Source organism: Muntiacus reevesi, chromosome 1, assembly GCF_963930625.1.
Source record: "Muntiacus reevesi chromosome 1, mMunRee1.1, whole genome shotgun sequence".
Taxonomy (NCBI): Eukaryota; Metazoa; Chordata; class Mammalia; order Artiodactyla; family Cervidae; genus Muntiacus; species Muntiacus reevesi.
Window position 1 is genome coordinate 170,800,281 of NC_089249.1, and position 26,061 is coordinate 170,826,341.

At 44.0% G+C, this 26,061-nt stretch overlaps 2 protein-coding genes across 4 annotated transcripts in view; one reads left to right on the top strand and one right to left on the bottom strand.

The window, feature by feature from the left end:
* Positions 1-504: 504 nt before the first annotated feature.
* LOC136154672 (inward rectifier potassium channel 13-like) lies at positions 505-13,191 on the bottom strand. 2 transcript variants are annotated; one of them, XM_065916868.1, is made up of 3 exons: positions 11,980-13,191; positions 3,594-4,069; positions 505-2,402 (listed from the first exon to the last, which is right to left on the bottom strand). In XM_065916868.1, exons 2-3 carry the CDS (start codon positions 4,051-4,053, stop codon positions 1,780-1,782), a joined length of 1,083 nt encoding a protein of 360 aa, XP_065772940.1. In that variant the 5' UTR covers positions 4,054-4,069; positions 11,980-13,191; the 3' UTR covers positions 505-1,779. The 2 variants fall into 2 exon arrangements, with proteins under 2 accessions (XP_065772940.1, XP_065772934.1); XM_065916862.1 differs by lacking the exon at positions 11,980-13,191 and having other exon boundaries at positions 3,594-11,581.
* Positions 1,863-26,061, top strand: part of LOC136154719 (acetylcholine receptor subunit gamma-like) — a 34,516-nt gene continuing 10,317 nt past the window's right edge. For both annotated transcript variants that reach the window (XR_010660510.1, XM_065916884.1), the window contains exons 1-4: positions 1,863-1,998; positions 24,429-24,526; positions 25,038-25,238; positions 25,553-25,628. Coding sequence is in view for 1 of the 2 variants with exons in the window: in XM_065916884.1 (XP_065772956.1) it covers positions 1,982-1,998; positions 24,429-24,526; positions 25,038-25,238; positions 25,553-25,628 (392 nt within the window). In the remaining variant the exon portion in view is untranslated. The remainder of the gene's footprint in view (positions 1,999-24,428; positions 24,527-25,037; positions 25,239-25,552; positions 25,629-26,061) is intronic.

A 26,061-nucleotide genomic window follows, 5' to 3' on the forward strand; every position in this document is an offset into this window, starting at 1 on the left:
GTGTGACCTGTGTAAGTGATGTGAAGCTCTTAGGAAAAAACATACCATGTAAATCTTCAGTACTACTTTATTTTCACAGGTTAGGTGAATTTTGTTACTTTATTATAGAAATAGGAATTCCTGCTGTCTGTCGTGTTACAATAGTCTTGGGTTGGAAAAAAATCTGTCTGTGTAGCTAATACTTAAGAATGCCTAAGATTTTTAAACTGCAAAAGTTCTCAATAATTAAGTTTCCGTGTCCTTGATATACTTTGCTATTATCAGTCTTAGACCACTCCAGGGTTCTTTATTTTCTTCTCCTTTTGGTCAAAGAATACGAAAATGTGACTTGCTGCTGTGCCCTGCTTTTCACAACTGCTTGCCTTTACTGGCTAGTATTTACTTGAAGAAATGATTCCTGCGTGGGTCATCACCAGTGAGGAGGGTTCATCTTTCCGTTTGCAAGCATAGGACTGGATAAGGGAGATTTCAGAAGAGCAGCAACAAATCTGTTTGAAATCTGATAGGTTGGTTTGGTTTTTTTTTTTTTAATGGAAATGACACGTATACAAAGGATAGTCTTAAGTTAAACCAGAGGTAAGGGAAAGGGTTCATGTTATTATATGTAAAATTAAAACAGCAGAGAAAGCATAATTTTCATGGAGTATTAGATTTGGAAAGAAATAATAGTTTATCTAGTCCAGCCTCCTACTAGTGAATAAACACTCATTTTGTGTTTATAGAAAAACCTGTTTGAAGTTTGAAACAGGAACTTGGTTTTGAAAATGCTTCATTGCCTAATTATTTTTTGCTTTTTCTAGTGGTAGTTTTTCCCCCAGAGTTAAATTATATCTAAACCTTTATATCTACAAAAGCATAAATATATTTGCATCTATGAGGTTTTTATACCATTGAATGGACCCTAAGTAGAAAGGGAAGGTTCTTATTTTGGTCGGAAGTCATTCAGGTGAAGAGTTGTAATTTTTAAATCACTGTTTGATTAATGTGCATAATAGCTTTAAAGTATATAAAATTTTGCATCTCTTTGCCCAATACTACCCTGCAGTTTCCATCAGACTAGTGCTTGTTTTACTTGCTCTGATCACTTTCTGCCACAAATATATGAATATGTGAGTTTGTTTGAGTGTCATGCCCAAATGCTTTTACAGTTATAGTTAAATCTATTTTTTTGGTGTTTTCTTGTGAATTTTTGTTCTGAGCTATTAAAAATTAAGAGGGTAATATTTACCCAACAGTTTGATTTTATAAGGAACCAAAGGAATGATCTTTGTTGTCTTGAAAAAAGTAGCAATTTTAAAAGGATGTTCACTAAATATTGTGAAATCATCATTCTACCCAGGGAGATAGGTTTGAAACTAGACTTTTGCTCCGACTTACAGATGAAAATGAGAAGTATATGACTGATTTACCTAGAGTTCAGCTGTGTAAAGTGTGTCCATTTTTTCTTTGTTACTGGTATCATACCACATTCATACAAACTTACCAACAGCATTTCTGTCGTTATACATATGTTATACATATACATATCTGTTACTTTCAGATGCATTGATTTCAGCAGATAACCACCAAGAGAAATTTTGTATAATGTTATTTTTCTGCAACGTGTATTATTAGCTCAGCCATTTTTTATGGGTGGAGGCTTGCTTATCATGATGTAGTCAGAAAGACGTGATCAGCATTGGAAAAAGAAAACATGAGATACAATGAAGGAAAAATAGCTGCATGACTGGCTGAGTGTATTTAATACATTAGAAAATAGGGTGCTAAAATAGATACTTCTTACTCTATCAGTCCTGTTTCAGAGATCTGAAAACTGTCAATGCTTTGTCCTTTGATGTGGATGTCCAGGTCAGTCCTGTTTGGGCTCTTGGAGACCAGAGGAGTTTGAAATTCCGGAATAGTCTTGTCAAAATTCTCCATCTTGATTTGATATTCCCCCTTGGAGCCTCGGGTCAACAGAGATGCAAAACAGTGATGTAACATGATCTCGGAGGGCAGGTAGGATGTCCTCCTCTGGCACGTTTCTCCAGTGCCTTCCTGCGTTGCTGAAAGGAACACGACTAGTTCAAAGTGGGGAGGGTTTTCATGCTGGAGCAGAGTAGCCAGAGGACTTGATGGTGTAATAGAGTGGTAGTAGGTGAGTGGAAAGATAAAGAATGGACACTCCTCAGAACTGGTGCCGTCAAGGTGGAAGTCCACACTGGTCTGGTAGAGTTTGCCGTTTTCTCGTTCCTGATAGAGTATCGCTGAGACCCGGACATTGGTTAGAGGGCTAGGTCGGGTGTTGGCCACTTGGAAAATGAGGTTAGGTTTGCCATCTATCTGAGCTACTACTGCTAAGTCAGTAAAGCAAATTGAGAAAGCTCGATTTTTTGGCCGGGCAATCTTCGCCACAAAGGCACCTAAATTAGAAACCATTGAGTTTTTTTTTAGAATGAACACTAGAAATGTCATTACCTTTTCTGAATGACAAGGATGTAGCAAATTGTTATACATTTCTTAGTGTCGTGCCTGCCAAATATTTCAGAAATTCAACTTACTGATTTTTCATTAGCCTGAAGCTTTTTTCAAAACAGTATATACATTCTTATTTTAAAACTGATTTCAGAATGGATAAGGAAAATTCATTTGTCACATAGAAGTGTAAAACTTTTTAAGTTTGTTAGAAAGTCAGAGTGGTCATTGCCTATATTCCTACCCCTACTTTAAAAAGAAAGGTAACAGAAAATAAATGCAATTTCATTGCCACCAGATTACTTCAAGTTGAAATAGAGGTTAGATTCATAGTAGAATGATTTCGGGTAGGGAAGGGACCAGTAGAACAAGTGGTCCATTAAAGAACTTTTAGCTTTGAAATTTATACAAAACCTTTTTTCTTTTAAAAAGGCTCTGGCTCTCAGGTGATTTGAGTGTACACTTCAAGTGCATCCTCCTTGTGCGTGCCAACCACCCCCCCCGCCCCCCGCAACAACTCCAGATCAGGGTTTCTTAACTGCTATGCCACAGATGTTGGCAGGCTGGTGAGGTCTAGGGACCTCTTATCAAAATCATGCTTTAAGTGCATTAAAGTAAAATACATAAAAGGAAGCCAAATATGTATATATATATGTATTTTATGCTAAGGATGTATATTCTTGTTCTCTATCATGCAATACTGACTGTGCTGCTCTGGGCTCACTAGTATTGAGTAAATGTTGAAAAGATGAACTCAGGAGAAAATTCTAACCCAGTAAATGTTTAAAAAAAGAACAGATTCTTCTAGGTAAAAATGACTGTCAGTAATATGCATTGAACATATTTATTCACTTATTTAAGAAAATATTTAGCTCCTTTGAAAAATTCCTGTTAGATTTTTTTGTTCATGAGCAAAATTACAGTGATCCCTTTTTTCTTAAGTTTCAGTAGGTAAAGTTTAAATACAGAGTCAAGTTTTTAAAAATTTCTCCAGTTGTTTGACCCTTGACTCTTTCTTCTCAGTCTCAGGCATTACTTGTCAGTAATGCAAATATATTATTCTGGAATACGATTGCTTATAACTGACTATACCCATTCCAAAACATTCCTATGCTTTTTTAAAGAACAAAAACAATTACCTGTGATAAAAGCCTCTAGCATGAGGCCTAGGAGCATTTGTATGGCAAGCAGGGCGATTGCACTTGGACAGTCACCGCTGGGGAACATGGTGCCGTAACCAATGGTGAGCTGTGTCTCCAGGGAGAAGGAGAATGCCGCTGCGAAACTGGTGATGTACTTGACACAGATAGTGTGGTTTTCAGGTGGGGCGTCATGATCTAGTCCCAGGTCACCATTCATCTCAGCTAGAACATACCAGAGCACTGCAAAGACAAGCCAGTGGGTGACAAAAGAGGCGGAGAAGACCAGCATCATCCAACGCCAGCGCATGTCGATTAGGGTTCCCCAGGCGTCTCGAAGATACGCAAGACCTGTTTGCGCGCCATCCATTTGAAGTGTGCTGTGACCATCCTTGGTAACCATCCTCCGGCGTCTCTGAGTCAGGAGAGGAGCAATAACTTTGCAGTGACTGCCATCCATCTCAGGCTGTAATGCTCTGAAATCGAGAGTGTATTAGTAAACCCTAAACTGTTTCATAGTTAATATCAGTAAATCCTGGTTTTGTAATTTTCTTTTTTTTTTGGGGAATGCTTCCCTGACTACTGGGCAGGCTTTTCCCAGTCTGATAGCTCTTTCTGTTTTCTCTTTTTGCATAAGGGAGCATTCACTGACTTAGTCATTAGTTTGATAGCTCATCATGAATTGCCTTGAGATACCTCATACTGGTTCCTTTAAGAACTGTTAAAATCCTGTTTGGCATTTTAAAAAACTTCTGAGGGCTGGGGTTACCATTCATGTCTCTTCTGACACTTTTGTCTTTTTCTTGCACAAGTCCAGGCTTCAAGTGTGTTTATTTGATGCAACATTATGTGTAAATAACTTCTTTAAATTAATTAAGAACTTATAACTGAATAATGAAAAGGAATATTAAATATGTGTTCCTTTGTTTAAATAAATAGGAATCATTTAGAAGTGTAGCGTTTAACTGAAAATGTTTGGAAGGCAAGCTCAGCGATAGGATAAGATTAAACTTTTAGAGATTTGTAGTTCTATTGTATGCTTTATAATTAGCCTGTTGAAATTTCATAATTATATTTTATTTGTTTTTGTTACTTTGTGGCCATTTTCATGGAGTCTTTCCTTCTATGGCTGGTGGATTGCCAGCCTTTTGAATACTCTTGGTTCTGACTACATAGTAGAGTAGAGAGATAAGAAATTTGAGGTAGAGATTCCAAGGTAATATTAATTTCAAAAGTAAATGATCCAGAAGAAAAAGCTTCAAGTTAAATGAACTGAAATAATCATTAAGACATCAAATGGCAATTGTTAAAGCATTAATAAAACTAGTTTTTAACTGTAGTCATTTTTCATCTGTGTTGATGTTTTCTGTGTGGTGAGCAGAAGTCTAACGTGTGCTTTCCGTGTGACCATCCTTGCATAAGACAGAGGTGCAGAGGACTTAAGCAGAGGCAGCCAGGAACAGACCGGGAGATGCGACTTTGCTTCCCTTGAGTGCTCCTTTCTTCTCTGCCTCAGTCCAGTACTTGGGGTTTGTGTGTGACTCTTATTTTTTTCGGCTTCTTCCTTTAGAAGTAGATGCCCTTGGAAGTGTTGCGTGTCACCTTCCTCCCTTTTGAATGACAGCGATGCTTAAGAAGGTAACTGGAGGCGTGTGGAGCTAGGCTATTGCTTGAGTTTGCAGGACCCTCCTCTGTTTAGGAACTTTGGGGTTTTGGAGGCTGCCTTCCCATGTTGGAATTGGACCTTAGCAGCCGAGTACTTTCCCTTTTGTCCTTGGGCTGATTTAGCATTTATTGCTGATATTAGAGACATTCTCTTATATTTTCTTTAGGCTTGAGTTGCTGATGGAACACTGGGATGACTGTTAAATTTATTTAGATTACATGGTCATTTCAGTTTCATATTATAAATTTTTAAAATTCTTAGGACCTTAATGTTTTATAATTTATTATCCTAACCAGTTGTAATTATCATTTTATTTAGTGTTTATTTTTTTTTCTTGGCATAGCTATTTAATGACTCATTTTATCAGATTTTTTGATGTTTTAGAAGACCTGATATCTGCTGTTTCGTAAATTATAATAATAAAATACTCATAAGCATTTTGCTAGATGCTTTCTTATTGCATTGTCTCTAATACTTTGGGATCTCAGCAACATAGACATTCCTATCCCATTTTTCAGATGAAATCACTGAAGATCCTAATTTTCACAGGGCATTTGGATTATTTTCCAAATCTGGCTAACTTTACAGTTGGGTTTTTTTTTTTAAACTATAAGAAGCTGTCTCATTTAGAGAGTTTGGTAAGAGAATTCTTCTCAAGATAATTGATACTGCATTCACAAGATCATCTTTGACAGCCTAATTTGTAGCATCTTTAGTAGATGCTCTTTCTGTCCCCATAAGTCTCAAGTATCCATTTTAAATCATTGATCGTTTTATTCATAATTTTTATGTCAATATTGATTAATTATATTAGCTAATATAGATTATTTATTATTTGACAGGGATCGTACCAGACACGTAACATGTGAAGCCAATAGCAGTGCCAGACACAGAGTAACCTCATGGGCTATTTGTTGCTTTATTGGTATTAATAATGCTTCTTATGTGCACATGAGTGCTCTGTCGTGTCTGACTCTTTGCAATCCCATGGACTGTAGCCCACCATACTTCTCAGTCAATAGGATTCTTTAGGCAGGAATACTGGAGTGGGTTGCCATTTCCTCCTCCAGGGGATCTTCCCGACCCAGGGATCCAGTGTGTGTCTGTCTCCTGCATTGGCCGGCGGGTTCTTTACCACTGAGCCACCTAAGCAGCCCAGTGTTTCTTAACCTTCATAGTAATAAGTACCATTATTAATGCAGCTTTATAGGTAATGAAGCCGAGGCACAGTGTATTTCCTAAGATCACAAATAGTAAGTAGTGGTGAATTCCTGCTCAGTCTGTAGACCAGAGTCAGTGCTGTATTGCCTCTAAAATTGACATTTGACCCTAGTAAGCCTTTGTGAATAACACAATGTTCCATTTGACTAGTTTTGTCAAAGAGCCCTCATGAGTATTCTTCAAAAATGCTTAGGCAAAGACCTGTGATTTGTAGACAAGAAATATATTTTCAGTTAAGGTAGATATCTTGCATGATTAGAAGATTAGTAAGGAAGTTTCCATAAGCCTCTTATCTTTATCTATCAGAGGGCAGAGAGAATGAAAACCACAGTCACAGAAAACTAATCAAACTGATCATATGAACCACAGCCGTGTCTGACTCAGTGGAACTATGAGCCATGCCATGTAGGGCCACCCAAGACAGACGGGTCATAGTGGAGAGTTCTGACAAAACGTGGTCCACTGGAGAAGAGAATGGCAAACCACTTCAGTATTCTTGCCTTGAGAACTCCATGAACAGTAAGAAAAGGCAAAAAGATAGGACACTGAAAGATGAGCTCCCCAGGTCAGTAGGTGCCCAATATGCTACTGGAGAACAGTGGAGAAATAACTCCAGAAAGAATGAAGAGATAGAGCCAAAGCAAAAACAACACCCAGGTGTGGATGCGACTGGTGATGGAAGTAAAATTCAATGCTGTAGAGAACAATGTTGCATAGGAACTTGGAATGTTAGGTCTATGAATCAAGGTAAATTGGAAGTGGTCAAACCTGGAGATGGCAAGAGTAAACATCGACATTTTAGGAATCGTTGAGCTAAAATGGACTAGAATGGGTGAATTTAACTCAGATGACCATTATATCTACTACTGTGGGCACGGATCCCTTAGAGAAGAAATGGAGTAGGCCTCATAATCAACAAGAGAGTCCAAAATGCAGTACTTGGATGCAATCTCAAAAACGACAGAATGATCTCTGTTCGTTTCCAAGTCAAACAGTTCACTATCACAGTAATCCAAGTCTGTGCCGCAGCCAGTAATGTTGAAGAAGCTGAATGGTTCCATGAAGACCTACAAGACCTTCTAGAACTAACACCTCCAAAAGATGTCCTTTTCATTATAGGGAATGGAATGCAAAAGTAGGAAACCAAGAGATAGCTGGAGTAACAGGCAAGTTTGGCCCTGGAATACAAAATGAAGCAGGGCAACAGCTAACAGAGTTTTGCCAAGAGGATGCACTGGTCATGGCAAACACCCTCTTCCAACAACACGAGAGAAGACTCTACACATGGACATCACCAGATGGTCAATACCGAAATCAGACTGATTATATTCTTTATAGCCGAAGATGGAGAAGCTCTATACAGTCAGCAAAAACAAGACTGGGAGCTGACTGGCTAAGATCATGAACTCCTTATAGTAAAATTCAGACTTAAATTGAAAGTAGAGAAAACCACTAGACCATCCAGCTATGACCTAAATCAAATCCCTTACGATTATACAGTGGAGGTGACAAATAGATTCAAGGGATTAGATCTGGTAGAGTATCTGAAGAACTGTGGACGGACGTTCATGACATTGTACAGGAGGCAGTGATCAAGACCATCCCCAAGGAAAAGAAATGCAAAAAGGTAAAACGGTTGTCTGAGGAGGCATTACAAATAGCTGAGTAAAGAAGAGAAGCAAAAAGCAAAGGAGAAAAGGAAAGATATACCCAACTGAATGCAGAGTTCCGGAGAATAGCAAGGAGAAATAAGAAAACCTTCTTAATTGAACAATATGAAGAAATAGAGGAAAACAATAGAATGGGAAAGACTAGAGATCTCTTCAAGAAAATTGGAGATACCAAGGGAACATTTCATGAAAAGATGGGCTCAATAAAGGACAGAAATGGTATGAATCTAACAGAAGCAGAAGATGTTGAGAAGAGGTGGCAAGAATACCCCGAGGAACTATACAAAAAGGTCTTCATGACCCAGATAACCATGATGGTGTGATCACTCACCTAGAGTCAAACATCCTGGAGTGTGAAGTCATGTGGGCGTTAGGAAGCATCACTAGGAACAAAGCTAGTGGAGGTGATGGAATTCCAGTTGAGCTATTTAAAATCCTAAAAGGTGATGCTGTTAAAGTGCTGCACTCAATATGCCAGAAAATTTGGAAAATTTAGGAGTGGCCGCAGGACTACAAAAGGTCAATTTTCATTCCAGTCCCAAAGAAAGGCAATGCCAAAGAATGTTCAGACTACCACACAATTGCACTCATCTCACATACTAGCAAAGTAATGCTTACAATTCTGCAAGCCAGGCTTCAACAATATGTGAACTGTGAGCTTCCAGATGTTCAAGCTGGATTTAGAAAAGGCAGAGGAACCAGAGATCAAATTGCCAACATCTGTTAGATCATCGGAAAAGCAAGAGAGTTCCAGAAAAACATCTACTTCTGCTTTATTGACTACGCCAAAGGCTGTGACTGTGTGGATTACAACAAACTGTGAAGCATTCTTCAAGAGATGGAAATACTGGACCATCTGACCTGTCCTCTGAGAAATTTGTATGCAAGTCAGGAAGCAACAGTAGAACTGGACATGGAACAACAGGCTAATTCTAAATTGAGAAAGCATTATGTCAAGGCTGTGTATTGTTACCCTGCATATCACCCTGCTTATTTAACTTCTCTGCAGAGCACATCATGGAAAATGCCAGGCTGGATGAAGCACAAACTGGAGTCAAGATAGCTGGCAGAAATATCAATAACCTCAGATATGCAGATGACACCACTCTTATGGCAGAAAGCGAGGAAGAACGAAAGAGCCTCTTGATGAAAGTGAAAAAGTTGGCTTAAAACTCACCATTCATAAAACAAAGATCATGGCATGCAGTCCCATCACTTCATGGTAAATAGATGGGGAAACAGTGAGAGACTTTATTTTGGGGGGCTCTCAAATCACTGCAGATGGTGACTGCAGCCATGAAATTAAAAAACGCTCCTTGAAAGAACAGGTGTGACCAACCTAGACAGCATAGTAAAAACCAGAGACATTACTTTGCGAACAAAGTTCTGTCTAGTCAAAGCTATGGTTTTTCCAGGAGTCATGTATGGATGTGAGAGTTGGACTATAATGAAAGCTGAGCACCAAAGAATTGATGCTTTTGAACTGTGGTGTTGGAGAAGACTCTCGAGAGTCCCTTATACTGCAGGGAGATCTAACCAGTCAGTCCTAAAGGAAATCAGTCCTGATTATTCATTGGAAGGACTGGTGCTGAAGCTGAAACTCTTAACACTTTGGCCGCCTGATTCGAAGAACTGACTGACTAGGAAAGACCCTGATGCTGGGAAAGATTGAAGGTGGGAGGAGAAGGGGACAACAGGATGTGATGGTTGGATGGCATCACTGAATCGATGGAGAGAGTTTGAGTAGGCTCTGTGAGTTGGTGATGGACAGGGAGGCCTGACGTGCTGCAGTTACAGAGTCGGACATGACTGACTGAACTGAACTGAAAACCAGAATTATTACCATCTAGTCTTGGCTTCTGCAGAACAGTAGAGTTAAAATGTGGAGAAGAGTTCCTATAAAACATTGCCAAATTTGTAGTTTATCAGATGTGAAAATAATTTTATAAATGTCATACTTTGTCATAATTTTGTGAAAGAGAAGACATTGTGACACTTGAAGGATGTAGCAGCAAAGGGTAATTGGCTGCCTTCACTAAGTTTATAACCGCTGTGTGGTTTTGCTTTGTCCATGGCTTAGACTTTTATTGTTTCTTGCTTTGTGCCTGTGCCAAAACGCCCACTGTGGACCTGTACACTAGTGCTGTTCCACTTACGGAACCACTGATTTTTTATTGTTTTATTGTGTCACAGTCTTTTATGAAGGGAGAGGTCCATGGTTGTTCTTGATTTTCAGCTTGCTTCATTAAGTTATAAAATTTGTTACCTGAGGGGATAACCTTTGTATACATACTATAGCTATTAAAATTAACTGTTGTCATTTGGGCCTTTTCAGGATTGTAACTTCTTCCTTACAGATTTTGTAGCACTCTTGATCTAGGTTTTTATGAATTTCATATTTCTCTTGCAACTGAATAAATACAAGGAAAAGCCTGTGAACAGAAAGCTAATATCAAAACAATGAAGCATTATCCTTTCTATGTATAAAACCGTTCTAGATCTGTACACCTATATGATGTTGCAAAGTGACTTTGATCCCCACTTAACAGATTACCCTGAATAATTCCATTCTTTGGACTCGTGTAGTCAGTGTGGTTTAGCGTAATGAAGACAGGGTGGGAAATGTAGCTGACCGGGGCTCTGGCTCTGTTGGTTACATAGCTGTGTCAGTTTGGGCAAGCCAGCCAATCCCCTTGGCCAGGTTTCCTTATATTAGAGAAAGAAAGAAAAGAGGGAATTAAATAACATGCTCCTTTAAAATCCTGCATGTTTGTAAACTTACTACCATTTCCCTCAACTCTTACAAGTTTCTTGTATGATTTTTTCTATATGATTTTATATCTGCTCATATGACATTTAAATCATTAAATTATTGTTGCCTAATGTATGTAGATTTTCTTTATATCGAATTTAAAAATGTTTGATGAACAGAAATTATGTTCCTATTATTACATTTCAAAGTAATTTTTAAAATTTATTTATTTTAATTGGAGGCTAATTACAATATTGTAGAGGTTTTTGCCATACATTGACATGAATCAGTGATGGATGTACTTGTGTTCCCATCCTGAATCTCCCTCCCATCAAGGTAATTTTTGTATCCCTACAGGCACACAAGTGCTTTTTTATTGTCTTCGTCTTTGTCTCTATTTATATGATTTTTGTAAATTGGTCCCAGTAGAACATGGAATAGAAGCTCGGTATGGTTTGCTTCTATTTCTCTGTGTGGGCCAGAAAAATATTTGTACACATATAAATAATTTGATGGAAAAAATTGTACCTTATAAAAATGATATTTTGACTGCTTCAGTGGTCATCTGAATAATGAATTCATTTGAATACTTATTAGATTGTAGCGCTCAAAATTAGGTCTTTTACTGTCATGTTGTAATGTAGTAGTGCAGGTCATATTACACAGTTAAGATATAAGTTATAATAAGTACAGTTGTTACATGATTACAGTATTACTGTATATTTTATGCTCATTTTTTGTTTAATGCCATCCAAAAGAAAAAGACACTATTTTTTTTCCCTAAAAGCCACCGAATTTTTTCTATGATTTTTCTTCTCTCATTTCTGTATTATAATTCAGAGTTAGTACACATTTAGTAAAACAGTTAAGAAAATTTTCAATAATGCTTTCGATAAGACCGTTACTCTGTTTCTAAAATTGAGGAAAAAGAATAAGGAATGTATTACCTATAGATAATGTCTTTGTTTTAAAACTATTGGCAATATCTAGTTCTGTCCCTATTTGTCAGTCATTTTTTTCATTTGTTTGTTTCCCTTAAGCAAAGAAATAGGATTGAAGATTATCTCAGGTACTCACCAGTTCTTTTGCTGGGTCAGCCTATATACAGAGGCAAGTCTTGAGGAAATTTTCAATCTGTCTTTTTGATAAAGTAATTAATCTACAAGTCTAGTTTGTAGGTTCTCTTCTTGGACTGGGTTTACAGTTCACATTCCTCTGTTTATAATGTCGTGGGGGCTGGTTTCAGCTGAAGCTGATGTGATTGGTCACTTAGTCTGCAGGGGGGCCAATTAGCTCTGATCATGTGGAAAAGAACACTGGTTTGTTAGGAGGTCTTTCTTTACTCAACACAACTCCGGAGAAAGCCTCCAGAACTGACTTGGAGAAGGGGTGCATTTTTTCCCTCTAATCAGGACCCATCTTTAGTTGGTTTGCATAATCTTACTGAAGAGTTTATTTAAAAGTTCAAAGGGATAAAATTCCCTGCAAGATTTCCTTTCAGCCGTCTTTCCTTATATAGCATGTTGAAGTATGAGATACTTCCTTTACTAATTTTTCTTCCTCCATTTCTTTGGGGAGTATTTCCTTGGATAAGGACTTTTAGGTATAAGTTAATGAGCTGATGTTACTAGTATTGCTTTCATATCCCATCTCATCAGAATGACTGCCACTAATTCTGGAACTGATAATGTAGGTCCTTTAGTTACTTGGAATCTTTTTTGGGGGGCAAGGAGGCAGACTTTATGTTTTTTTAAGACTGTGTACAGAGAGCTTGAATAAGAATACATTTAATTGTTGGTTTCTTGCATCTATCTTTAAAAACACACCAGTGTAAAAGAACTGAAGAAGTTTCTTTTGTCATGCTTCAGTGATGTTTAGGGGATGTTTCCCGGAGGAAAAGGGTGATGACATGCAATAAATATAGTATTCAGTGTACAGAAATTTTAGCTTAAAGCCTGAATATAATGTTTACCTGGGAAGTGTCTGTGATCCAACCATTCAGTAACCTCCAAATGGGCTGTGGGATGGCTTTGTATAATGCCTTACTGAGCAGCACTTTTCTCCACCTCCGTTAGCTGCTCATTTTAAAACTTTGATCAAATGTCACGTGTAAGGGCATTTGAGATACAAAGGCTGCGATTGTTCAAAGTAAAATCATGGACAGCCTGCTGGGAAAATTATTAATGTAGACCAATATAATGCTACTTAGAAAGTGAAATCCGCCTTTGTAGAATCCTCCTTCACCCCCTACAATTGAAAAATATATTAATTCCATCTTTGTTTTATTAATGGCAGGCATTTCAGTACAAGTTCAGACACAGTACTGGAAACTTTGACCTTCAGAGAAGGTAAAAGCATCAAGGAGGGACTTGTGATGTGATGCATCTTCTCTGTACTGGTAGGGATTATGCTTTGTATCATTTGCCAGGTAACTGCTTGGGGTGGCAGAGGGAAACCAGAGCTAATACAGTGCAATGCTGCCTTTCACAGAGAGGTACTGAAAGTGTACCTGCCGTGTGTCCTGAATAGATGTTATAATAAGGAAAATAATAAAGATTTTACCAAATCTTTATTTGGTAAAGCCTCTTTCCGTAGTATTGAGACAGAAATTATTTACAAGATGATTGTCAAGAAAGAAAACATCTCAAGTGAAGAAGTATTCTAGTTTCTAGACTTTACTCTGTAAAACTCGGCTGTGGTCTGTAGACAGTAATTCTTAATTGCTGACTGAATGGAAGTAAGTCATAGACTTGTTCTGGACTGCTTCCTCAGGGGCTTAGCAACCCCCTTATAATAGCCTGAGCAGTTAAATTCATTGCTGTTTGAATTTATTTTTTTTTATTATTATTTTTTTTTATTTTCGTGGAAAAGAAAGAGCGCAAGGGCTCCCGCGAGCACCCACGTGCCGTCATCTTCCCTCTCCCTACCGCCGGGGCCAGAGGGAAGGGACGCGTGCGCGCACGGAGGTGACAGCCGCGCGCCACCAGCCCCCCGGCCCTGCTCGCCGCCCCCCCCGGGAAAGGGGACAGCGGGGCCGCCCTGCGGCGCCCCCGGACTCTTGTCCGCGCCACGCCTCTCCCCACGCCCCCCGTCCCAGCCCGCGGGGCGAGGGCCCACGGCGGGGAAGCGGAGGAGGGCGCAGCACCCCGAGGCCAGGAGGCGCCGTCAGGGGCGCCCCCCTCTTCTCCCTCCCTCTCCTCTGCCCGCTGTTTGAATTTAATAGCACTGAGATGAAACTAATATTGGCACTATTGTTAGACAAACTTTACCCTAAAATACATGGGCACTCCCATTGAAATAGAACTAATAATTTAAATTGGAGATAGCTCTAAAACGTTCTTGTATAAAGGAATACAAGTGCTAGGTATCTATCATTGATTGGTTTATTTTCTCCCCAAATTATAATGATTAGGAAAGATACCAAGATCAGGTACATTATTCTTTATTAAATAAATTCTGTATCCCTTAAAAAAAAAATTCTGTATCCCTAAAATGTTTGCTTTGCTTTCTGGCTAAACCACTCCAATGTATAATCCGTATCTGTACCACACTGGACCTGCAAGCCACAGAGTCTTTAGTCGGAGTACGGTGTTTTGCCTGTGCACACTTCACACGTTTTAGACTTTAGCATGGCCCCCAGCGCTCTTTCTTCCACAGTGTACTTAAGAGCTGGGAAAGGCCGTGTGGGTGTCCCTCATTCATTTTAGCCCTGGTCACTGTGGAGCCCTGTACTTTTTAGAACTTAAAGGAACTTTAGTAGATACTAGCTTCTTAGTTGCCCACGAACAACTTACCATTTAATTATATCAGTAATACACAAATGTATGTATTTAACTCATTACAGAGTTGAAGTTCTCTTTGGAACCCCCCCATTTCCTACCCAAATTTACACAGATATAAATCTGTTCTAATCGTTTAGGTTGTAAAGGATTTATTTTAATGTTTTAGAGCAGTTCTTGAATACAGGGTAATTTTGGAAATGTATATTTTATTAGATGGTACTTAAAGTCCTTTTTTGCCCTCAAGATACTAATTTCAAATAAAATTTTTGTATTAATATATAAGTTGATCTTAACTTTTTTTTTAGGAGTACACATTCTGACGTTGTCTGTCTGCTGGGAGATTAACAGATTTAGTTCCCTTTAGGAATCTTGGCAGTCTCTGTCCCAAGCTTTTCTGTGCGTGATGTCCAATGTTTTTTTCGTCAGACTGACAGGCATGACTCACCAGCACCCCACGGCAGATACCTAGGATGGGACCCTAGGTACTCCAGGGACCAGTACCAGCCCCACATCACCTCAACCTTAGCATCCTGAGCAGCCTGGAAGATTCCAGCTTGCTGCCCTGTTCTTTTTTTTTTTTAAACTGGGGCTTTGCAGCCCCTCCCAAGGCCTGCTGACTAAAGGGGTACGGGAAAGGAATAGGCCCCCAGTGTCCTCACCCTAAAACAGCCATTCAGAGGCTCTTGCTGAAGACCCAGCTGGTGGCTCATTTCAGTTTTCTTATCTGAGGAAGGAAGGGATCTTGTGTCCACAACCCACTCCCCCCCACCGCCTGCATTGCTGGATAACCTGGCCCTGCTTCCCAGGTTCTGATGGTCACAGAGGGAAAGAGCTCAAGTGAATCCTGCCACCCCTACCATGCACACAGTACATGTCTTCTCTCCTGAGGGATGCTGTCATCAGCCTTGCCTCCCCCGTGCCTCTTCCGTCAGAGGATGCAACAGTTCAGGACTGAGGAGCAGCATGGCCCTGAGGCCAGGCCAGGGCACGGGCTGTGTGGCCGTGACTTCAGGTCCCGAGTTAGCGCCCCTGGTTATCTGTCCACTCACAGGCCTTAAAAGGATGGGGCAGCAGTGGGCAGGGGCCAGCCCCCTGGCCCTGGCCCTCACCAAGCCCTTTGCATCCCACCCATGCCCCCGCCTCTGCAGCATCTCCAGGGCCCCAGGGCCCGCCCCTGGGGGTCTGCTTCCTCCCTTGGTATCCCCCAGTCTCAGCCTGGGGCCTCTGCCCTCAGCCTGCCCTCCACTCACCACCTAAACCTGCCTGCCGCTAATGCTGCAGGTAATTCCTGCTGTCGCAAAGCCAGTACCATGCAGACAGGCTGCACTTTAGTGTGTGTGTGTGAGTGCGCGCACACACGTGTGCACAGGGGAGGGGGCTTGGCGGGCAAGGTGCCTTGCTAATGCCTTGTTCATTGCCTCGGGGAGTTTATGCTGTTCCCTGCCAACCTCTGGTCCCCTGCCCTGGCTGCCAGCCTCCATTGGACCTTGAGTGATGGGTCCTAACGCTCTGGGCAGGGGGTGACATGCCCAACTGGAGGGTCCTGGTGTCTCTGTCCTCCCCCTTCTCCTCCGTGGGTGGCAGCTGGACTCAGAGAGTAGCTGAACCACCCCCCACTCAGCCTCTGAGACCTCCGGGGCCCTGGGGGGGGCAGAACCAACCTAGGGGTGCAAGATGGATGCTGGGAGGACTTCAGTAGCATTTGAGGCCCTGGCTTCCAGTCTCCCATCTGGCTCCAGCCCTTCCAGGCTCCTGTTCTCCCACCCTCTTCTTCATCTGCCTCCTGTGGACCCCCACCTTTAACCCCCAAGTGCCATCACAGTTGCTCCATCTTGCTTCCTCCTGCCTCAGCACAGCCAGGTTTCCCCTAGGGGGAGGCAAACCCTCTATCCTTTCAAGAAGAACCTTTGACCTTTGTGTCAACACCCTTTGGTGAACCCTGACAACAGCCGGGAGGCCCCCGTGTGCTCAGGAGGGAGGGTAGGGAACTGGTTAGGGGAGTGGCCTTCAGCGCCAGGTGGGACTGCTTTCCCCTCTGATCCTCCAGTTTCTGATGATCTGGTCTTGGCCATGTCACTCAATTTCTCTGCGTCTCAGTTAGCCTTATCTGCAAATTGGGTCTGATAACACCTGGCTCAAATAATTATTATTAAAAGTCTAATAGATGGTTGCACCTCATTAGCCTTATCTGCAAATTGAGTCTGATAACACCTGGCCCAAATAGTTATTATTAAAGGTCTAATAGATTGTATTACATTGAATTGCAAGAAATTGCTTATGTCCCAGTGGTTTACACGTTAATATTTACTGGGTGAGATACTGCACTGTCAACTTTGTATCCTTGATAAGGTATCTACTCAATGCCCTTGCACTTTGGTTTTATAATCTTCACAGTTTGCATTTGTGCAAATGCTTAAGGAGTTCAAGCCAAGTGGGAAAGCACAAAGAAGAGGTAAGAAGCAAAACAAAAATCAGTCTCCCTGTCAGAAATAGCCATAATTAGTGAATAATAACCATTTCCAGAAATCTCTCTTTGCACTGATACAGGTAGAAATTTAGAGTGCTGAATGTATAGAAATATTGCTATGACAAGGAATCTATTTTAAATATAGTGTATTACAGTTTATTTTTATGAAAGAAAATAAATGGAAGGAAATGGAAAGAAATCACATAATTCCAGCAGATGTCTCTTCATCAGAGAGACGATGCTTTCTACATAGATCATCTCATATTAACAAAACGATATGAAAGCCATAAGAAGAAAAAGTTTTGACTAGGGAGAATCTTTCATGTAGACGTGGGGAGAAATGTGAATATTATAGTAGAAATTAAAGGCATTAAATTAGCAAATTTCAAAGAAATACCTGCAGCAAGACTGAGGAAAGAAAAAGCTTATGGAGAGAGATCACAAGAAAGAAAGAAGACAAGAAAAGGAGAGGAAACAGGCACCATTGTGGGCCAGTTTGCACAGGGTTGAACAATGGTATTCAAAATGGCACACATATTTAACGTAAAAGAATTTTGCCTACCTGTGCTCTCCTTTTCTAAAGATTTCTATCATGTTTAAATGGTGAGAAAGATGTAGTTTTTGGCATGTTGTAAATATTGACATTTTGAAATAAAGCTGCTGCACTGTTTTACAGTAGCCAAGACATGGGAGCAACCTAAATGTCCATCATCAGAGGAATGAATAAAGATATGCTATATATACACAGTGGAATATACACTTGGTCATTAAAAAGAATGAATAATGCCATTGGCAACAACGTGAAAGGACCTCAAGAGACTGTCATACTGAGTGAAGCATGTCAGAGGAGGAGAAGTATCATATGACATCCCTTATATATGGAGCCTAAAAAGAATTGATACAAATGAACTTACAAAACAGGAACACTCTTAGATTTAGAGAATGAACTTATGGTGGCCAAGGGGGAAGGGTGGGGACAAGGAGTAATTAAGAGAGTTTGGAACGGACATGTACCGTCTGCTGTATTTAAAGTGGGTAACCAACAAGGACCTACTGTTCAGGACATGGAGCTCTGCTCAGTGTTATGTGGCAGCCTGGACAAGAGGGGAGTCAGGGAAGAATGGATACATGTGTATGTGTGGCTGAGTCCCTTTGCCGTCCACTGAAACTCGCACCACTGTTAATCGGCAGTGTGCTTGTGCTAAGTCGCCTCAGTTGCCACCCCACGGACTGTAGCCCACCAGGCTCCTCTGTCCACTGGACTCCCCAGGCACGAATACGGGAGTAGGTTGCCATGCCCTCCCCCAGGGGATCTTCCTGACGCAGGCATAGAACCCAGGTCTCTTGTGTCTCTTGCACTGGCAGGTGGGTTCTTTACCTCTAGTACCACCTGTGAAGATATAAAGAGTTCTACAGAATTAAAAGTCTGCTGTAGCTCTTTTGAATGTATCGGACCACTTTAATGGACTTCATATGGTTCAATCTAAGAGGTGAACCTCATGTTCTCTGAACTCATCTGGACTTGAACTGTTGTATTTTGTTTTTGTTTTCCTGGTATTTTAAGCAACATTCCCCTGAAGTCTCCAACTTTTCTCACTAAATGAAGACAAAAAAGTTGGAGTCTGTGATTACAGTGGAGAAGAATTGTGACACCCCACCCGCCGCCCCCACAGGATACCAGTGATCAGGGTAGGGGGTTGGCCCTGCTGAAGAAGACCAGACTGAGCCTGGGGGAGGGGAGATGGTGGGGAAGACCCCCTTCTCCTCCCAACTGCTTCGGAAGAAAGGGGTTGAGGAGGGAAGGATGGCGACTGAATGGTTCATGGGATGTACACAAAAGATTGGGTTCTGAATTGGAGGCATGAAGAGCATGGTCTGCATGCTTCCATGCCTGTGACCCCTGGTGAACATACCAGGTCAGAAGCCAAGGGTCTCACCAACCACAGAGTCCTTTGTTCAGGTACAGGACCCGTCCGTTTTTAGACACCCATGAAGCCTGCAGGGGGGCAGCCCCGACTCAACACCCTCCCTCAACCCCAAACAGAACCCTTGCCTCTCCCTTATAAAGGCAGGTTCAGCCTAGGAGTCCCTTGGTGCCCTTGTTCAGTTGCTCAGTCGTGTCTGATTTTTTTGTGACCCTGTGGACTGCAGCACTCCAGGCTTCCCTGCCCTTCACCATCTCCCTGAGCTTGCTTAAAACTCAAGTCCATTAAATCGGTGATGCCATCCAACCATCTCATCCTCTATTGTCCCTTTCTTCTCCTGCCTTCAGTCTTTCCCAGCATCAGGGTCTTTCCCAAAGAATTGGTTCTTCCCATCAAGTGGCTAAAATATTGGGAGTTTCAGCATCAGTCCTTCCAGTGAACAGTCAGGGTTGATTTCTTTTAGGATTGACTGGTTTGATCTCCTTGTAGTCTGAGGGACTCTCAAGAGTGTTTTATTGACTAGGATACTGGGCTTTCACTCCCGTGGCCCACATTCAATCCCTGGTGTGGGAACTAGGATCTTGCAAGCCTTGCAGTGTGGCCAAAGGAAAAAAAGAATAGTCAAGTTCAGCCCAAAAGGAGGGATAAATCAGAGCGGCAACTAAAGCTGGCAAGCTGAAGGAGACAGGCCACACCTGAGGAAGGGCCCTCGGGGCAAGGGGAACCCCCGATACTCAGACACCTTCTGAGCATCAGGGCACACACGACCTGGGGAGCCCCTCCCCCATGCCCACACTGCAGCCCCAGGTCCCTTTCTCTTTCCGTTCTCAAGGTGCCAACATCTCCCTCGGTGCCTTCTAGGATCAGGCCCTCGCTATTATCATGTTCGTGCCGGGAGACAGCATCTTACGGATTCCCAGGGTGTACAGGGTGCCAGTCTAGAGCAATGATGATGATCCCCGCCAGCCCTTCGCTGGAAGCCCAGCGGGTGTCCTTCAGTCCTCCCGCAAGATGGGTGATATTATCCCATTTCCCAGACCGGTTGAGTATCAGGAACTGTATGGTTCCCTGGGCCACCATCACAGATGATCACACACTGGGTGGAAATTTACTCTCTCACACTACTGGATGCTAGAGGCCAACAGAATCAGTGTTGGCAGGGTCATGCTCTTTCAAAGGCTGTTTGGGAGTATCTGTCCCATGACTGTCTAATTAATTTCCCATGCGGCAGGAAGTCCTCGGCTTGCAGCTCCTCCACTCTGCCGCCTTTGTCGCCTCAGCTTCCCCCCTGTGTCTGTCCTTTTTTGCAAGGACACAAGGGCTTCCCCAGTGGCTCAGTGGTAAAGAATCTGCCTGCAGTGCAGGAGACGAAGGAGATGTGGGTTCCATCCCTGGGTCGGGAAGATGCCCTGGAGAAGGGAATGGCTACCCGCTTCAGTATTCTTGCCTGGAGAATGGCATGGACAGAGGAGCCTGGCGGAATACAATCCATGTGATTGCAAAGAGTTGGGACATGACTGAAACAGCTGAGCACAGTGGATGAAGGGCCCACTGTAGACCAGTGTGACCTGCACTTCACTTTTTGCAGAAGGCAAAAGAGAAGAGGAAAGATACACCCATTTGAATGCAGAGTTCCATAGAATAGCAAGGAGAGAAAAGAAAGCCTTCCTCAGTGATCAATGCAAAGAAATAGAGGAAAACAACAGAATGGGCAAGACTAGAGATCTCTTCAAGAAAATTAGAGATACCAAGGGAACATTTCATGCAAAGATGGGCACAATCAAGAACAGAAATGGTATGGACCTAACAGAAGCAGAAGATATTCAGAAGAGGTGGCACGAATACATAGAAGAACTATACAAAAAAGATGTTCACGACCCAGATAATCATGATGAACTCTCACCTAGAGTCAGACATTCTGGAACTAGAAGTCAAGTGGGCCTTAGGAAGCATCACCATGAACAAAGCTAGTGGAGGTGATGGAATTCCAGTTGAGCTATTTCAAATCCTAAAAGATGATGCTGTGAAGGTGCTACACTCAATATGTCAGCAAATTTGGAAAACTCATCAGGGGCCACAGGACTGGAAAAGGTCAGTTTTCATTCCAATCCCAAAGAAAATGCCAAAGAATGCTCAAACTACTGCACAGTTGCACTCATCTCACACGCTAGTAAGGTAGTGCTCAAAATTCTACAAGCCAGACTTCAACAGTATGTGAATCGTGAACTTCAAGCTGGATTTAGAAAAGGCAGAGGAATCAGTGATCAAATTGCCAACATCCGTTGAATCATCAAAAAAGCAGGAGAGTTCCAGAAAAACATCTACTTATGCTTTACTAGAAAGTAGAAAGGCTTTGACTATGCCGAAGCCTTTGACTGTGTGGAACTCAAGAAACTGTGGAAAAGTCTTCAAGAGATATGACTACCAGACCACCTAACCTGCCTCTTGAGTAACCTGTATGCAGGTCAGGAAGCAACAGTTAAAACTGAACATGGAACAACAGACTGGTTCCAGACAGGAAAAGAAGTACGTCAATGCTGTATATTGTCACCCAGTTTATTTAACTTGTATGCAGAGTACATCATATTAAATGCCAGGTTGGAGGAAGCACAAGCTGGAATCAAGATTGCCGGGAAAAGTATCAATAACCTCATATATGCAGATGACACCACCCTTATGGCAGAAATCTAAGAAGAACTAGAGAGCCTCTTGATGAAAGTGAAAGAGGAGAGTGAAAAAGTTGGTTTAAAGTTCAGCATTCAGAAAACTGAAAAAAAAAAAAAACTAAGGTCATGGCATCTGGTCCCATCACTTCATAGCAAATAGATGGGGAAACAGTGACAGACTTTGTTTTTGGGGGCTCCAGAATCACTACAGATGGTGACTGCAGCCATGAAATTAAAAGACACTTCCTCCTTGGAAGAAAAGTTATGAGCAACCTAGACAGCATATTAAAAAGCAGAGACATTACTTTGCTAACAAAGGTGTGTCTAGTCAAAGCTATGGTTTTTCCAGTAGTCATGTATGGATGTGAGAGTTGGACTATAAAAGAGAGCTAATCACCGCAGAATTGATGCTTTTGAACTGTGGAGTTGGAGAAGAGTCTTGAGAGTCCCTTGGACTGCAAGGAGATCCAACCAGTCCATCCTAAAGGAAATGAGTCCTGAATATTCATTGGAAGGACTGATGCTGAAGCTGAAACTCCAGTACTCTGGCTACCTGATGCGAAGAGTTGACTCGTTGGAAAAGACCCTGATGCTGGGAAAGATTGAGGGCAGGAGGAAAAGGGAACGACTGAGGATGAGATGGTTGGATGGCATCACAGACTCAATGGACATGAGTTTGAGTATACTTTGGGAGTTGGTGATGGACAGGGAAGCCTGGCGTGCTGCAGTCCATGGGGTCACAAAGAGTCGGACACGACTGAGCAACTGAACTGAACTAACTTTTGATATCTGCAAAAGCTGTTTCCAAACCAGATCACATTCTGAGGTCCTGAGGGTTAGGACATCAACATATCTTCTGGGGAACACAATCCAACCCTCAATAGAAAGTGACTCACCACCCCAAATCACCCAGAGGAACAGGCAGAATCGCAAGGCCTGAGTTCTGAATCACGACCAGAGCAGCCTGTCATCTGAAGAGCCTGGCTTCCACCTCTCCTGAGATTTCAATGTCAGCAGCCAGTTTGTGCCCGCTTCTGTGTCCAGCCAGCTATGTTTGGCCAGCCCAGCCAGCATAGTTCTGGGTCCCACCATCATGTCCCGCGACACTGCGCTCAAAGGTGGCCTGGTCAGCTCTGGGTTAGTCACCCCCCCCAGCTGCCCTTTTGTCCACCCCCTGGTGGGGCCAGAAGGTCAGAGTGGTTTGGGGTGAGGGGAGGGGCAAGCACATCCATGGCCTGGAGGGGCCTGATGTGGGAGGCGTGGAAGGTCCTAGCCCAGGGTGGCAAGTGCATGGGTGTCTCCTCATGATTTCCAGATGCCCACTGTCCCCCTCCTGTCCTCCTTCAAATACAAGAAAGGGCCTGAAGCCAGCAGGGAGACTGTGGGGCTGGCCCAGGTCACCAGAGCCCACAGGGGCCTCCTGACCCGAGCCTGCTGGGGCTTTCCCAAGGTGTCGACTGAAAGGTCCAAGGTTGTCTCCCTCCCTCTTTTGGAGGTGGGAGGGTGGGGCTGAGACTTTGCTCCTACCTATGGGGGGTGGGGGGTGAGGGTGGAGCCGCTGTGGCCTCAGAGGGCACCCAGGGCAGGAGGGTCAGCAGACAAGGCGGGCTCACCTCACAGGCGGGAGCCTGGGGCCTGGAGGGGAGCCTGGAAAGCAGGGGCTGCAGACGTCACTAACAGCCCCTCCTCACCCCACACCCTGGACAGAGATCCTGCCCCCAGCCCCAGAGAAACCAGGAGGAAGAAGGAAAGGACAGGGAAGCAGGAGGTGAGGGGGAGACCTCAGCTCTGCCACCTGCTGGTTCGGAGATAACCGTGGAAAGTGCTGGTTCCCACCCACCCCCAGCCCTGCCTTGCTCCGCTGACCCGCACTCCAAGGGAGACCCGCACTCCAGAGGAGAGGACAGACCAGGCAGAGTGAACGTGGGCCCGAGCGAAAGGGGGCCGCGGACCAGGCCCCGCCCTGCTGCAATGAAAGGCACCTGGTGGGGAAGAGCCCACAGGGGACGGGAACCTAGAGATCCTGGACGCTTTGGACAGATTGACGCTGATGTGCCGGTCCCTGGAGCCAGAAGAGGCGCCAGCCCTCATGTCTTCACCTGTTTAGCAAATACAGAGTGTGAGACTCTGACCTAGGTGCTAGGACCATCAGGGACTGCGGTGGGTGGGCCAGAAGGAACACACCCGCCCGTGACACACGTGCACACACGCGTGTACACACAGATTAGACCACTGCACCCTCAGACCCAGGGAGACGCTGAGGCTGTTTCAGTGTCCTCCTCCATCAGTGGGGGGAAGGCGGTCTGTGGGAGGGCTTCCCCCTATTTTAGAGGAGCAGTTTGTTTTGTTTTAATAAGGGAAACAGATCTGAGAGGTACAGGCTGTATTTCCTTCTCATCATCTACCCCTCCTGCCCTGGAGGCAACGGGAGAGACGGACCTGGGCTCTCGCCACGAGGGGGCGCACCAGAGCTGCAGCCTCCTGGTCCTTCAACTGAAACTTCAGACTCCAAAAAAGAGCTGCCCCGCCCCATATCATGCCAAGGTTTTGTGGAGAACTCAGAAATTTTTGACTGCACTTTTTGAGGCAAAACTGCCCACAGTTGCCCTCAGGTGATGGTCTATATGACCTCTGGGGTGAGTCTACACGCACTCCAGTTTATCCACTTTCCCTCCCCATCTCCCAGGTCCCAGACCTACAGCACTAAGGAGATCAGTTTGCAGCTGAGCCAGAAAGATGGTCAGACCATCGAGTGGATTTTCATCGACGCCGGGGCCTTCACAGGTAATCTGCATCCAAGGCCCCTGCTGGACCTGGCTGTGGGTGCAGGACCAGGCAGAGACCACGCCCCCTCCCGTGTCACTCAAGATGAAAACTCCTGTAAACCATATGTCAACATTTATATCACTCACTCGTGTCCCACTGTTTGCGACCCCATGGGCTGTAGTCCAGCAGGCTCTTCCAGGGAAGAATTCTCCAGGCAAGAATCCTGGTGTGGGTTGTCCTACTCTCCTCCAGGGGATCTTCCCAACCCGGGGATCGAACCCAGGTCGATTCTTTACCATCTGAGCCACCAGGGAAGCCAACAGTAACAGTAAACCATAAAATGCACATAATTTAAGGGCCCAGGAAAGTGATCTTGCTCATTGATCATGACTCCGGTTTGGCGGGAGGGCCATCGAGCGTCCATCTGTGCACAGTGGTGCGCCTGTGGGTACAGGCTGGCTGCCCTGCAGCTGGGTCCTGTGGGCTGCCCGCCCCCAGTCCTGTGCCCACCCCAGCCTGCTTCCCGCAGAAAACGGCGAGTGGGCGATCTGGCACTGGCCAGCCACGATGCTGCTGGACAAGGTGTCCCCAGCCGAGGAGGCAGGCCGCCAGAAGGTCGTCTTCTACCTGTTCATCCAGCGCAAGCCCCTCTTCTACGTCATCAACGTCATCGCGCCCTGTGTCCTCATCTCCTCCGTGGCCATCCTCATCTACTTCCTTCCTGCCAAGGGTACCTAGTGCTGGTGGGAGGAGGGTTGTGGCCTGGCCAGTGGCACAGGGAGTGGGGAGGGCAGAATGGCACCGTGACCTGGGACCCAGGGCATGGAATCCTTGTGGGGAGGGGGCTGCCCCACGGTGCGGAGGTTGAGACTGGCTCTGAGGGCCTCTTGGTCATGGACAGCGGGGGGCCAGAAGTGTACTGTTGCCATCAACGTGCTCCTGGCCCAGACCGTCTTCCTCTTCCTCGTGGCCAAGAAGGTGCCTGAGACCTCCCAGGCCATGCCACTCTAATTCCTGAGCCCACCTCCTTCCTTCCCTTCTCAGGAACGCCATCCAGGCCTGTGTGGAGACCTGCAACCTCATTGCCCGCGCCCGGCACCAGCAGACTCACTCTGACAGTGTAAGTCAGCAGGGGGTGGAGTGGGGTTTGCACACCGGGTGAGGGACTTGGACCTGAGATGGGACAGGATGAGTGGGGTGGCCATGGTAGGCCAATGGCATGGGAAAAGTGGGGTTGGGAGTGGCACCATGGGCTCATGGAAAAAGCTACGGTCAGACCTAATGTACGTCAGAAGGGGTCACGGAAATGAAGAGCAGAAGCCTGCTGGATGGCTAAGGATGCTCCAGAGATCCAGCCTTGGTGTCACCTCTGGTCATCTCTTATCCTGCCTCCCGCCCTCGGGAACCTGGAGTGTTTCTGGTGGGCCGAGTGCTGGATCGAGTCTGCTTCCTGGCCACGCCCTCACTCTTTGTCTGTGGCACTGCTGGCATCTTCCTCATGGCCTACTACAACCGAGTGCCTGCCCTGCCATTTTACAAGGACCCCCCCATTC

What these genes read in the sequence shown, in the direction of transcription:
- LOC136154672 (XM_065916868.1), bottom strand. Translation starts at nt 4,053, where the DNA reads ATGGATGGCAGTCACTGCAAAGTTATTGCTCCTCTCCTGACTCAGAGA. An exon ending in GCTAGAGGCTTTTATCACAG is followed by an intron (nt 2,403 to 3,593) that starts GTAATTGTTTTT and finishes TTTCTAATTTAG; the next exon opens with GTGCCTTTGTGGCGAAGATT.